The sequence below is a fragment of the Ambystoma mexicanum genome, chromosome 8 (assembly GCF_040938575.1).
Source record: "Ambystoma mexicanum isolate Mex_15411 chromosome 8, UKY_AmexF1_1, whole genome shotgun sequence".
NCBI lineage: Eukaryota > Metazoa > Chordata > Amphibia > Caudata > Ambystomatidae > Ambystoma > Ambystoma mexicanum.
The window spans coordinates 1,109,366,401-1,109,380,753 of NC_090929.1; the positions used below are offsets into that span (position 1 = coordinate 1,109,366,401).

At 44.9% G+C, this 14,353-nt stretch overlaps 1 protein-coding gene across 2 annotated transcripts in view; it reads right to left on the reverse strand.

The window, feature by feature from the left end:
- The window catches only part of RCC2 (regulator of chromosome condensation 2), a 613,770-nt gene extending 601,019 nt beyond the window's left edge, over window positions 1–12,751 (reverse strand). Inside the window, exons 1-2 of one of the 2 annotated variants that reach the window (XM_069611136.1) lie at window positions 12,593–12,751; window positions 11,357–11,598 (exon numbers count right to left, since the gene is read on the reverse strand). In XM_069611136.1, the coding sequence (XP_069467237.1) occupies window positions 11,357–11,596 (240 nt within the window). In that variant the 5' untranslated portion in view covers window positions 11,597–11,598; window positions 12,593–12,751. Of the gene's footprint in view, window positions 1–11,356; window positions 11,599–11,841; window positions 11,952–12,592 lie in introns of those variants that run through there. The other variant, XM_069611137.1, reaches the window with a different exon arrangement.
- Between the last annotated feature and the right edge of the window lie 1,602 nt (window positions 12,752–14,353).

A 14,353-nucleotide genomic window follows, 5' to 3' on the forward strand; every position in this document is an offset into this window, starting at 1 on the left:
ATGATTAAAAAAAAAATAAAGTTACCATAAGTGATAAGTTACTAAAAGGTAGTAACAAAGTAACAAGACCAAGGGAAAAATAATACTGACAGACTGAACGAAATGTCTTTCCCCATAACAGATTAGCAAAAGCCAGTGTAGTGAAGCTTAAGGCTTCACTGCACTGTAAAAAGAACAGGTCAGATTCAAAAATAAAAAGTTTGGGGGTCCATAGAAATGGAAGGAAAGGTGCAGTAAAGAGGAATCTTTCCTAACAGCCACAAGATACATCAAGCGCAGAAAGGCCTGGGCAGGCTCATAGGGCAGGTGCACTGAGGGCTGATCCAACCACTTACAGGTGGTGTCCTCCAGCAAGGAATTAGACACACCATTGTTGGTGTCCCCAAAGCTGAAGGTGGTTGTGAATGTGGGGGGGGGCGGGGTGGGAGGATATCCATACCCCCAGTTCACCATTTCAATTCCATTCTAAAAAAGCCCCATCACTACCCCAAAAGACGTGGCCGATTAGTGCAAACAAATGGATTTACATTACATGACTCAGACAGACAATTTGAAGGTTTTGGGACACTCAAATGAAGGTAACTAAAACAAAGAAAGGATTTGCCGTTTCACAGGCAAATGGTAAAATCTTATGTTTCACCAAAAAGTACCATCACAAAAGAAGCAGTTTCTTTTTGCTAAAAAGACAAGGTAAAAGGAAATCGTCACATAAGGCCTAGCACATCAAACAGACATATGGGATTAGCAATACAACAATTACCCATTTTACCTTTGCAGCTCTGCAAAAAGTAAGGACAGGGAAAACGTTATTTTTTATAGAAAGGTAAACAAAAAAGGGAAAAAAGTAATGGGCCTAAGAAAAACATACCAAGGGTGCATATCACGATTTAAACACCACCACAAACACTAAAATATAATACATTGAGAAATAAATAGACCAAACTTCACGAAGGTCACCAAAACTGTCCTATACACTCCTGCTCCGTCAGCCTAGCAAAATCCAAAAGGGAGATGATAGAAATGAGGTGGTAAAAGTGAGCTGGCCCTTGTAGCAGGATCCCCGAACCTCCCAGCGGAGACAATCTTGCTGGGAGATTAAGTAGCTCCGAGATTGGCTGCGGAACAGAAAACCTGAGCCTGCTGCAGAAGAAAAAGCCTGTTCTCAGAACAAAACATGCAGCTCCTGGCACTGCTTTGTGCTGCCGGCGACATCCCATGCTCCCCCACCCCCAACCCCAACTGCAGTCCTCAGTCTGAGGAAAAAGCATTACTGACGAATTGAGCCATCCCTTCAAAATCATTGCCTTCCTGAAACTGGAGCAGACACTGCCGTCTCAGTTGTCCCAGCCCGTTGTCCGTGCACCTTCTACCCTCCTAATCAGTCCATCTTAATAGGGGGTGGATGTTCTCCTAAACAGACTACCCTCTAGTCTCTGCAACCCGGGATGTAGTGAAATGAACAATCACACTACGAGCTAGGCTTATGCAAAAGGTCTGGAATCATAACACTGAACACTCAAACAGACCTTGCACAGCGATCTATTGGTCTGCTTTTCAGTTAAATATTGATGCAACTTTCACAACTCTTTAAATCTTATTGGACTTTTTGATGCACTGTGTACTCCCAATTGTTCTTGCTTCTGCATTTATAATGCTTGTACTGTGTGGCTCAGCAGACTTTTGACTGCAGAAGCAGAAACCGACCTTAACCCAAAAGGTGTGACAAAGTCAAAAGGAACAACTATGGAAGCAGATTCAAAATCTATTCCCGATTGTGTGTTGATCTTTTGCCTTTTTGTTAAACATGATCATGCACCACCTGCAAGGATCTCAAACTGGCCAGAGTAAGGCAGGTGTAGTGTATTCTGAAGTTGCCTTTTCCAACCAAAATATTGTCAAACAAAAATGATTATATATAAAAATAAATGCTCATATTTCAAAACATACAACAGTCAGTCAACCTACTCCCCAGTTGCATCCTTTCCCTTCCGTAGTTCAACTTATTTACAAGTAGTAATCTCATGACCACCCTCCCTTCTCGTCCAATACATTACACAAACAGGGCTTCCTCATCAACCTTGAATGTGTCTAGCAGGTTATCAAATTAACTTTCCAAAGGGTCCAGCACAGTCAACTATTCAATAATCTTCATGACCTTTCTCGCCAACCCCAGGACACCCGCTCCCCACTTCAATGTAAGTCCCATATTTGGAACAAAAGGGAAACCACTCAATTTCCAAGTACCATTCGAGTCACTATGCCATTCAGTTATTTATTGATTTGGTAGAGTTACTTGGCTTTTTTATTGCTCCTTTTCTGTTTACTAGGGGGCATCGGTCTCTTCCAGAACTGCGCTGCACAAGCTCCGATAGCAAAAAGCAAATTATGCATCATGTGAGAAGCTATATGTTTTTTATCCTTAGGGTGGACTCTCAAAAGCACCACCAAAGGATTAAACATTACCTCTTGACCTACTTTTATCCAAGAAAGCGACTTCAGCCCATCACCTTCCAAGGCCGGCAAAAATGAAAGAAAGTACCTCTACCACAACATGTCCTCCAACATAAGTCTGAGCAACCCAAGTACATTTTGGATAATTTCACTACTCGGTTTGTCATCTGTGCAAGCTTGAATTGCATTGCCTTAGACGGTCTAGAAGCTCACAGATCAGAACCCATTTGATAACCAAAATAAATCTTTCGCCCATCTCTTCTTCAGATCTACTGTGGTTTTGTTACGCGCACTTCTTATACATTTGAAGATTACAGAGATCAAACCCTTGTTCCTGGGCTATAAATCTGAACTCGTTCAAATCCTGTAAGAGGTCTGAAAAATTCCGTTTTTCTTGTGATGATGTGAGTTTATCAATTAGTTTCCAAGAGCTCAGTTGCCTTTCTAGAGTGCCCATATTCAGAAGTAAGCTTCCCTCCAGGCCTGCCCTATAAACAGAATAGGAGTGCTTTCAGACCTTGTTAATCTCCAAAAAAGGTGGAGCCCATAGCGAGCTGAGTGGGGACAGCCACAGCAAGAGGTTTACTGCAGCATTACCTTTTTTTCCAGATCTTCCATAATAAGCCTAATGTTGAATGCTGTGTAAGCTTCCTTGGTAAGAATTTCTTTGGCACCATAGCCATTCACCCACGGTCACTGGGCGCATTACCATGTTCTTCAATTTTACCTACCGTTTATCCTCGGTTGGTCTAAGGTGGCAATACAGAATCTTAAGGTGGGATGCCAAATAGCAAGTTGCTAAATCAGGGAAACAAACGCTCCCTTCCTCTTTAGGCAAGACCAAATATGAGTAGTGTCTCATCACTCTACCCTCCCGAAATAAATCTGAGAAGTACAGCTCCAACCTCTTCTACAAACTGTTCTAGCAGAACTCCTGGTAGCATTGTAGTGAGTAAGAGTAGCCTGTGGAGAAGATCCATCTTTATTTATCCTCCGTTACGAAATACTACTCTTTACTGCAGCTTTCCTTCCATTTTAATGGACTCAAACATTTTGCTTTTATTTTTTAGTATTTAGTATTTATTTTATTTATATAGCGCACCAGACCACAGGGCATCCGGGCGCGTCACTTAGTTACAGGCATAGAAACAAGACAGTGAGTTATTTACAGTCATTACATTGGGAGAGAATATACAAAATATTACAAGTTATACGAAATATACAGGAGGAATACAATATATAGGCATTGTATAAGGATAAAGAATACACATTAAGCAAATTGTGCAAGTTATTTGATACTGACCTGTACTTTTTACAGTGCAATGAAGCCTTGCTTCACTACACTTTATTTCTTTATTTTGCTCATCGGTTATGGGGAAACTGACATGTCCTTCAGGCTGTCCATACTGGAGACTGTTTCCCTTAGTCTTGTTACTTAGTTACTACTTTTAGTAACTGGTTATCACTTGTGGTAACTTATTCTACAATGAATCTTACATGCAGTACAAAGGGGTACACTTTTGTTCTTGCCCTAGACTAACGCAAGAGGATTTTTGGTTACTCTAGGTGTGCTAAATGGACAAGCTGGTGGCAGCAGTGACTTTAAAAAAATGTTGGTGCCTTTCGTTTCAGCCTTACCATGTTTACTGCTTTTGCCCAATAATTGTGGCTAGTGACCAAACATGGCCATGCCACGAGATTTTGTCCTTTGGCCATCTCGTCTTATAGCCTTAAGGAAAATCCTTATATGGACTTCCAGTGCCCGGGAAAGCAGAGGCTTTTGGCAGGCTACTGAAGGGCTATGTGTGTTTCCTGGCAGGATGTGGGCTGGGACTGTCTGTTCCCAATAAAGAAAACTGGTTTCATTGTGTCCAAGTGTTATGCATGAGTGTTCCCGCCAGTCATCCTGATTGTACCACTGCTGGGGTGTGTGGGGCTAATTCTGCCATTTGGAGTTTCTCTTCTTACCTGGCTTTTGGGATACGAAGAGGACCCCTGCACCCACTCTGGAGAGATCCTGGAGAAATCTGAAGGAGCCAACCTGTCCAGCTGTGCAACCCGTGAGGAGACAGGAGACCCGTCGGAAAGGAGGCCTGGCGACCCAACTTCTGCTGCTGTCCTGGAAGAGCCCGGTCCAGCTGTCGATCTTTAGCAGTCCTGCAAGGTAGCTGTGACCCGTGGAGTGGACGGGAACATCCAATCCGGACGTCTGCAAAGAAGAGCCGTCAGAAGTTTCCCGGGACTGCCCAGCTCTGAGTTTGGGCTACCATGCTGCCGACACCGTTCCACGTCCTACAAGACTTAGCTCAGCAACGACTTACCTCAGTAACATTTCGGAGTCCTAGCATCAAGGGGACCCGAGATAGGAGGGAAAGTCCAACTGCGACAAGAAAGTCCCTTTGTGTCGCTGTGCTGCGATGACCACCGTCCTGAGAGGGGTCCTGTATCGTGTTTTGCCGCATTCTGCCATCGAGAGTCCTTGCACTAGCCAAAGACAACGACCGGAGATCTGCTCGAACCAGCAAACCCTGCGAAACATAGACTAAGGCTGACAGCAGGAAAAGCGACCTCAGACCTTTTCCCATTAACCTGCCAAGTCCTGTGAAGAATCGGACTGCGGGTGTGAGTTACAGTGGTTCTTACCTGACCCTAAACTCCCTTTAAAAGTTTTGTTAACTTTTCTAAAACTTTTACAAACACTTCTGGTTTTGAAATTGCTTGCTCAGGCAAGCCTTCTGAGAGTTGGGAACACTTGTGTTAGAATAACTTCACCTCCAACTCTTGGAATCGTTCACTGGACCCCAAAGACCCTACCTTCATTTTTCCAGCATTACAAACTGTGTCAGAACTTACCCTGAACTTTTGGGCACAAGGCCCCAGGCAACTTAGGGAAGGTCTTTTTAAGCTAGGGATAATTAGCTTTTTTTTTTTTTTACTCACACAGCCCGGGGCATTGAGGTGCTGTTACAGGAATATGTCTTAGTTGCGTATTTATAACGTGCTTAATACCCAGAGGTTTCTAAGCGCAGACCCGGGGATCTAACCTGTACTGTTTTGTGTCGTCTTATTTCCAAGGCGAGCACGTTGACGCTGAGCTATCCTCCCAGGACAATTCTCTGTGCACCTGTAGTACATAAACTAATCTATCCTTTCCATTACAGGTGTTTTATCTGTATTATGCCCTACTCTACTGACTATTTATGTATTTCTAGTAGTGTTGTGTGATATTTCTACCCGTTAGTCATTTTTCATAGCGTTTGGCCATAAATACTATTTTTATACATATTGTCCTAGCGTCATTTGCGACTCCCATTGTGTGTACTCATTGTGGACCCTTTACAGGCTCACCACCTCTTGAGACTTAGCCTAGACCACTCGTCACTGCTACCTTGAACTGGTTTGGCTATATTTCCCACAAGTTGTCCCTATAAAGGTTGGCCTTTTATACACCTGTCCCCCCCCCACGGCAGAGAATAGAAAATCAGTCCCAGCATCCCCATCCACCCAAACGCAGTGTGCTGCATTGGGCAATGTCCTTTTTCAGTTGCTCCCATAGGGGTGATAAGATTTCCTATATCCCTACCCATTTTACTTCCAAATATTTAAATCCTTCCTATCGAATTCCAAAGTGGAAATCTTTCAATATGTCCATCATTTCCTACATCTCCTATCCCAGTGAGATTAACAAGGATTTGTCCATATTAATCTTATAACCTGAGAGAGACTATTTTTTCCACCACAACCCTTCAAAGACAATGGTGGACTCATGATAAAAAGGAATAAGTCATCAGCAAAGAGCCCAATTTTATATGCATCCTATCCAACCAAGAATCCCCAAATTTGTTTACCCATCTTTCTTTCTGCCAAGGGTTTGATGATTAAGGCAAACAGCAGGGTAGAAAGCAGACCCGCCATCCCTCTTCAATCCAGATTTACAGGAAGCTACCCCATTAACCCCGACCACCGTTGTGTATCGGAAGTATAAAGCATGCACCCATGCTTTCCCGTTTAGCTCAAATCTATATACTTCCAGTACAACTTAAAGAAACAGCCATTCCACCCGGCTGCTCCCTGCCGTCTTGAACAAAACCAACCTGTTAACGAGTAGATCAGGTCCAGGAGGGCTACATTTGGTCTCGGTCTAATCATTTTGTTAATAACATCTTCATGTGTATCTTCATGTGTATATTGAGCGAAGTGTGGGCCGAGTGTGGTGAGGAGTGTTTTTCGTGCTCCGGTGTGAAGGATCCTCAGAACCTCGGTAAAGGCGAACAGAAGTAAGGCAATATGTGTCCATTCTTTTTTGCCGTTTTGGCTTAATAGTTCAGGTGACCAGTTCTCCCTCTCCAAAAAAAGCCGGGAAAAGTTCCATGTAAGACCAAAAACTACAGCCTCTGGAAAGAGAAGCTGCATTGTAAATCAAATGGTTATCAAAGAGCATGGCATCGTGAGATAAGAAACCGAGCTGGTGTGAAAGCAGCTGTAATGTGGAGATTGCAACTCCTAGTCCGTTACAGCAGGCGAATTTGTTGGGCTGGTCAAATAACTGACTACTTTAAACCAGCCAAAAACAGTTCAGGAAAGGCAACCAAGGCACTCAGCCCAGCAAGCAAAAAATAAATAAACAAAAAAATACAAATGGTGGGGACGGGTGGTTGAACCAATTCCCTCCTCCCCCCCCCTTCAAACCACACCCCTCCCCTTACCGGTCAAGCACACCAACATAGATTCCACACACACCAACAACAAAAAACAAGAACCCAAAATAAGCACAGAGGAGGCTGTAAAATCAACCATACAGCTGACCTTTTTTGAACTACAAATATCAACTGTGCAACATTACCAGATCTAGCTACTGGAGCATCAGTGCGCCAGAACTCCCATCAACGGAGAAGAAAGATGAGGGTACGTTGTGGCTTCCCCTTGCCCCAAGCCAATACCAACCACCAACAAACCTTCCACCTTAACCTACAACTTATTTCACCACACCCTTATTTTACTGAAACGCTTCAGGACAAGTACAATGACCACCAACTCGCACATGCCGCATGGAGAAACCAGATGGTTACCTACCACACAAACATGCCAACATACTCGCCTATAGGCTAACCATCTCCAGACTACTGCAACAGTCTCTTTCTCAACCTTCCATCTTTTACCCTCCGTCCTCTTCAACTCATCCAGACAGAACCGCAAGACTTATCCTTGGCCTCAAGCCCAGGGACTGCATCTCTCCGGTACTGAAATCCCTTCACTAGCTCCAAGGATTAAGTGCAAGACCCTTTGATTGTCCACAAGGCTTTCTGGGACCGCTCTATCTGCGACGCTCTTTTCCTAAATACTCACCTTCCCAAGCCCTATGCTCGTCTTCCTCCAACTCTCTGCGGGTGAGCCCTTTCTCCAAGCAGAAACTTGGGGTGGGGGGAGAAAGAAGAATGTTTTACTAGGCTGCCAGCACCCCTATCGAATGGTGTTTGCAGAAGTACTTTTAGGGTAAACGTGTGTAGCCAATAATCTTACTTGCTGTTTTGCCTTTAAACTAGATTCTTTAGAATATACATTTGTCAAAAAATGGAAGGTGATACTATATATTTTCAGGTATTGGACCACATCCTCCCTTCCCCCCAGGAGGGGCAGCAAGCATTTTATTACTTAAATGTGATTCACATGCTTTGTTCTGGAGAATGTTCAGTTTCTGTGCCAATTCCCTTTAACCTTAGAGACCCCCAACCCTTTGCTGGAATATGAGACCCTTTTGATTTTAACCTCCTGAGTGAGTGACCGATTTTGCCACCGACTCATGCCTTTTCCCTCTAACCAAGATTTTGTGTACCTTATGTTTTAATGGAGTCTGGTAAATTCCATAGGCATCTGCTTTTTATATAGTGACACAGCACCCTGTGTGCAGTCCCACCGAGTCCCCCCTTGTACTCCTCTAAATGTTTAAAATACATGTTCTTGTGTGAACTACAGTTCCCAAGAATAGTAGGACAACTTTTCTCTTACTTACCTTTTTCCTTTGTGGGTCCAGCACACACCACCTCAGGTGGAGTGCTCGTGGGGTTACCTATTAACTCCTTATCTCACTTACTCATGTAACTATGTTACACTAACTAACTTGAACGGCTGGTGGCAGTGGTTTAGTACCTTTTGTGCAAGGTATATGCAGGCTGATTTCTCAGCTGCAGTGCAGCACTCAAAAGGTGACCATTTCACCAAAATGGTGTGTTTTTCGCCATGTCTTGTTCGTTAGTTCCCTCTGGGCTTTTACAAGGTTTATATCAAGTTTAAGTCCATTGTGTGTTTTGCCTTTGTTGGGCTTCAGGGCTGAAGTCCGCCCAGGCTCCAGTGCGTCTGGGAACGTAGGAAGTGAAGGAAGAGCCTGAAACTTCACGGTCCTTTGTTAGTAGGCATGCCTGACTGAAACCAGTTCCAACTGGGCGCGGGGTGGTCCTGGAGGACGCCCCCCCCCCCTGTGTGATGTGAATTAAGGGATTTTGCATAAAAAGGCAAGGGTTTTGGTTTGGGGCGACAGGGATAGTCGACCACTGGAACATCAAATCTGAAGAAAACTCAGAGAGAAGCCAGCAGCACCTTCCAGGACCGCGAAAGCACGGGTAAAGCCTTGCAGCTGTACTGACCCCGTTTTACCATCAACGGGGAAAGCTCAGCCAAGGACGACCTCCTCCCTTAGGCTGGTGGCACCCACAAGACCTGCTTCGTTCTGGGTCAACACCTGTGTCGCTGCAACCTTCCTGGGCTGAAATTTCCCAATACCCCGGGTACCTGGGCCATCGACAAGTGCAACGTCTTCCAAAGGACGAATCCGGGTGAAACTTCGCAGGCATCCCTGCGAGTCTACAGAAGCAAGAAATCTTCATCCAGAGTCCCCTCACCATAGTTCAGGACAGAGGAAATTCCAACCAGGGATATTCGTTCTCTTTGGCGCTGAGATAAAGGCACCAAACCCACAAAGAGCCGTTTAAACTAGTGAAATCCACTGCTGCAGAGTCCTTCTCGAGAGGGCTGCTGCAGAAGCCCGCCAGACGTCCTCCCTTTAGTCCCCACAACCAAGGGTCTGCATTGCTGCATCAAGAAGGAAGTTAGCTGGAACATCTGCTTCAAGTCTACAGGTACTGAGGGGCTTTGGGTTTAACCACCTTTAGCCAGATCTAGTGCTTTTAACCACCTTTAGTCAGATCTAGTGCTCCCTAGCTTGGGAAGTCCTTCTCTCTATCCTTTTGAATTATGTCAATTCACTCGTGCAGGCCGAACAGCTTGTGCTGATCAAGTAGGCTCTCTTGAGCTCCTGGATTTTTCTTCAAAGAACTACTGACTATTTAACTTCTTCTAAGATTACATTAGAACTGTCCTATTGACTTTGGTTGTCCTGGGTCCCAAAAGGCATCCCTTCTGAACCTCACTGACTTCAGCAGTGCTGGTTACCTATACAGGTTTTGTTTACACTCTTATTGCTGGGGAAAGACTTCCTACATCCCTCTGGGAGAAAAGACTATTGATACAGTGTTCTATTCTACTCCAACACTTTTTCCCTCCAAACTACTTTAAGGTGAACCAGACACCATAGCTGCTACTACTGACCTTGATTGAGGTCACTATGTGCTGGAAATATTTTAGTACAAAATGAAATTATCCACCTGCGTTATTGCTGCTTGAATAACTGGATGCTGAAATTCTATTCAATGTTACCATTGGTTGCTGCATATTTAGTGCGACTCATTTGCTTTGTGTATATATAAATAATTTAATATAGCTTATTTATTGATTTCATTGCACTGCTCTACAGCTCACAGTACCCCTTCCAAGATAAGCCTGGCTGCTCAGCCACTACCGACTAGTGTAATAATAATAATAATAATAATAATAATTTAGCATTTATATAGCGGTACGAACCCTCAGGTATCTGAGCGCTGCTTATTATTACCCACGGTGTGTGGTGCTCATTTATCGACCTCGGAAGGATGAAAGGCTGAGTTTGGCCCTGCCGGGATTCAAACCTGCGTCAGCACGCTCTGCACAGAAGTCAAAGCGAGCGCTCTACTCGCTGCGCTATTGGACCTGCTTATGTGCAGGCCTTTGTTAAAAGTCGGGTCACTAATACCACACAGATGAATCTTGTAAAGTCCCACACCAGCAGGGGGAAGTAGATCATTGTAACATGGGATGCAATTTCTCCCTACTGAGCACATTTTTGGGTGACAAGATCCCAAGAATAATTTCTCAACTCTACCCCCAAACACAGATCTGCGCTATTTACTTGCCATCCAGGGAGTTGACCAACCATTAGATATTTGCCTACCCTGCATAAAGGACACACATTTGGTTGGCGAAACAAGAGTGGGTTTGTTTGTTTTTTTCTCCCAGGTGCCCCACTGCAATTGTGGTCCTCGGTATCTCTATGGGGGATTTCCCCTGGTGCGATATCACCCCACTGTTGACTGCTCCCTTATTTCTTCCACAGTATTTCTCCAACAAAAATGCTTTACGAGATTCTCATAAGAAACTAGTGGGATTTTGGGATCATTAATCTAGGACACCAAAGGGTTTCCAACATACAATGATGAAGTGGAACAACGGCAGCATGTATTAACATTGGTCAGTCACACACACCCACTTAGTCTGGCTGTCATTAATCTCAATTTAATCGAAACGTCAATGTTTTGTCAAAGGCACTACCACAAAAACTTGATTAAAAACGCAGAAAAAGAAACGCTATGCCTCCGTTCTGACATGGCATAGCTCACATGGATTCTGCCATTTCCTAGGCACCCGGCGCCCCGCGCCCCGCCGGAACCACCACCTCTCCCCCCCCCTCCCCCCGGCTGAGTTTTTGGACTGGAAACCCCTGTGCCCCCACTCTGCCGCGGACTCGGGCTTTACTTACGATTCTCTCCTTGCTGTGCTCGGGCTCCACGACGATGAGCGAAGACTGACTCTTTCTTGCACCCTTGCTGTTGTAAGATGAGAGACCACCATCCGGCCCCGGGCTAGAGTCGCGGTCCTCCTCGTCGCTGCTAACAGTTTCCCGGGCACGCTTCCTACCCGAGGCCCCTGCTTTCTTCCGGCCTGCGCCCTTGGCCGCGCCGTTCCTCACGCCAGTTGCGGTCATCTTTTTTGGCGGCATGTCTGCAAAGGAAATTAATTCTATTAAAACATAGGGGAATAAAATAGCGTTTCCCATTGATACCCTGGTTAGAATGCATTCCACGTGTTTTGTGAAGGAAAACTAAACCGGGTTACAAAACCGGCATTAACTGTTTCATTCTTGTCACAACAACATGTTTCCCTTTAAGTGCCGTAAAAGAGGTTTGCTAAAGCTTTGAAACATGTACAAAATACCAACTGCTCAATCAAAAAGCAACTATACACCTCGGAGAACGTCTTAAAATGAAATGATTTGCGTATTCTTGTCTTTGTTCTTCTTTCCCTTAATCCTCTGCCTCCATTTTCACCTCTTTTCCGGGATCTCCCCGTCTGCCCTTGTAGAAAAAAAGCACGTTTTAAACAATGGGATCTCTGTCCCAAGAAAACCACGCGGACTTCATCAGCTAGTCTTCTTTCAATCGTCCGCCTCACTGATTTCTTTTTTAAGTGTACATAATCGTTGTTTTAAAACATTAATGGTTTCATGGTTAATCTAAACGAATCGTAGACTTTAAAGAGCCCTTATAAAAATTACATTATTTTAAGGGAAAGCGCACAATGAATATTACAAAGTTCACCTCCAGAGATTCAAGACTTACATTTTTCTTCGCAGAAAAAAATACACCTCGAAAAATACAAACACAAATAATACCCTAAAAGTACGATCAAGTTACGTTAGTTAAAAACTACATAGAAATAACCCTACAAAGACTGCTCAACTTTTATTCCAAACATTTTAACTTTTTCCAAAATCAGTCCCCCTATGCGCCCCCAGATTTGTGAAGCTTTCAAGCATACACGGCAACGCGTAGGTATTATGTGACCTGAGGTGCATTTTTGCCACGGAAAACTACAAAGTAGAAACAGCTAAAGAGAACTCGGATGGGCACGTTTTGAAGTACGCGGACAGGAAAACTCGAGCAATCAAATAACATTGGCTCAAATCGGTTATTACGAGTATTAAATCACGTATTACCTTCAGCGGGATGAAACACAAATACTACAAGGAAAGCGCAGGGCGAACGTTCTTTCTTCTCCAGGGATAGTACTTTTGTTCTAGCTCAGTCCTCCTGCCAGAGGGTCTGCAACACTGCCACTGTGACGACGGCGGTGGAAGCGTTAATCTTGCAAAAACACAAACACATGTACGAGCAGGAAGAAAAAAAAAGGACACGAGATCCAGGAAACAAGAAAGAAAATACCAGGGGCTAAGCCTTGCCCATCACGCACAGCACCATCTCCAGGAGAGGATGACCTATGCAAGCACAATGCACCATTATTTACATTTTTTTTTAAACAAGCGTGCAGAATTGGAATTTTAGGTCAAGAAGCGTGCGCTGCGATTTTGCAGTCAACTTCTTTACTCAACTGGCATCAGCACACTTGTATTAAAGATAAACAAAAACAGGCAAGTACACTTTCAGGGGCAACTTGGTCCCAGTTGTTTCGGAACATCTTTAACAGTCTATAAATATTCGGTGCTGAACATACATGTTCTCTTCTTTGGTGCTCATGGGTTAAGTCCTTATGTTTTTTGCTCTGTTTTACTGGTACTCAGCAGGCTTAGTGCGGGACCAGGGTTAAACGGTTTTGCTTTTTTAATTCAGAGTGCTCAAGCTTCCCCTGGCCATGCATGAGAAGGCTGCCCAGTCCTGTTTTTTTTCTCTTTGCATTCTGGGACTTGTAGTTTTGCATTTCCGATTTGAAAGTTAGAAAAACGGCAACACCCAGAATTCAAAGCAAAAACAGTACTGGATGACTCTCACCTAAGGTGTGCTGTGGCACAGCCATGGTGGGGGAAAGCAGCTCGGGCACTCACCCCCCCCCCCCTCCCTGCACCCTGGCACACCCCTGGTGCCCAGTTCATGCCCACTGTACCCACAGCCTCCGGTGGGTGTCCTATTACCCTCCCCCGGCTCCAAAATCTGCCTTGGATACTGGTGGTGTGTGTTCCTTAAAGGAGCCAGCGGCATAGCACGTCATGCCTGTTAGTCAAGATTGTGTGCAGTATCCTTTGGAAGACTACAGCAACCTTGACCTCCTGGCAATAGGAACCCAACCTTTGGTATAAGTCTGTACTACACAGGTTGATAGTGTGGCTGAGTAGCCAGGCTTATCTCAAGAGGGGTCAATGTGAGCAGTAGGGTTGTAACTCAGAGTTTCACAGTGGCAATTATTCAATAAACACTGTTAATAACAATGCCTCTAATAGCGGCATGGACGTGGGCATGCGGCCCATCATACAGGGAATACCGGCATGCCGCTAATGGGAGGAAATCACAAGTCAAGCGGACAAGCAAATACCGGCATCATGAAGGCGTTAATAGGGGATACCGGCATGCCGGTAATACCGGCATCGTGAACCAACCGTAAAATGCTATGTGCAGTGTTCCCAACTGCCACAGGTGCACACAATCAGCACAGGTGGAGGCAATGGAGTCTGGGCCAGCACAAAAGGAGCACACCGACACACCACACCTCTTCCCACACCAAGATGATTCCAATAGTATTAGAAATACTGCAGCTGGGGGACATGCTTGCATTGCCACACCAGCAACAACAGCAACAGCAGGCACCACAGAGGAGGCACAGGAGGAGAAGCAGGGTGAGACAGGCCCAGCATGCCCCACCACTGCAGCCAGCGGTACCACGCAGGCTGCCCCCAATCCCTTGCATCACAGCCAGTCCTTTCAACCTAACTCCTGAGCAGATCCACACCCTGTACCGTCTGGACCGG